Source organism: Eimeria mitis, genomic scaffold, assembly GCF_000499745.2.
Source record: "Eimeria mitis Houghton genomic scaffold, Emh_scaff1440, whole genome shotgun sequence".
Lineage (NCBI taxonomy): Eukaryota > Apicomplexa > Conoidasida > Eucoccidiorida > Eimeriidae > Eimeria > Eimeria mitis.
In genome coordinates, this window is record NW_013569250.1 from 9,316 (window position 1) to 9,676 (window position 361).

At 57.6% G+C, this 361-nt stretch overlaps 1 protein-coding gene across 1 annotated transcript in view; it reads right to left on the reverse strand.

Annotated features, from left to right (window-relative positions):
- The window catches only part of EMH_0037040 (uncharacterized protein), a gene marked incomplete at both ends in the record, with an annotated part of 2,128 nt that overhangs the window by 371 nt on the left and 1,396 nt on the right, over positions 1-361 (reverse strand). The window contains one exon of the mRNA XM_013495146.1: positions 1-338. Coding sequence (XP_013350600.1) covers positions 1-338 — 338 coding nt within the window. The remainder of the gene's footprint in view (positions 339-361) is intronic.

A 361-nucleotide genomic window follows, 5' to 3' on the forward strand; every position in this document is an offset into this window, starting at 1 on the left:
AACTCCGGTATAGGGCCGGATGCTGCTGAGGAAGCTGCAGTGCTGCTGCTGCTACTGCTGCTGCTGCTGCTGCTGCTGCTGTTTTTTTTTGCTGTCTTAGCCCTGTGTGTTGCTCCCTGTGGATTGGCTGTCCTTCTCTGAGTCCCCCCTTTATCTGTTGCTGCTGTTCCTCCTCCTCCACCACCATCATCACCATCTGCTGCTGCTGCTGCTGCTGCTGCTGCTGCTGCTGCTGCTGCTGCTGCTGCTGCTGCTGCTGCTGCTTTGTGCTGCCTGCCCTTGAGCTGGTAGCCGTGGGGGTGTTTGAGGGCGAGGCGAACCTCAGCAGGCAGCTGACACTCTCCGCAGTATTCTAAATATA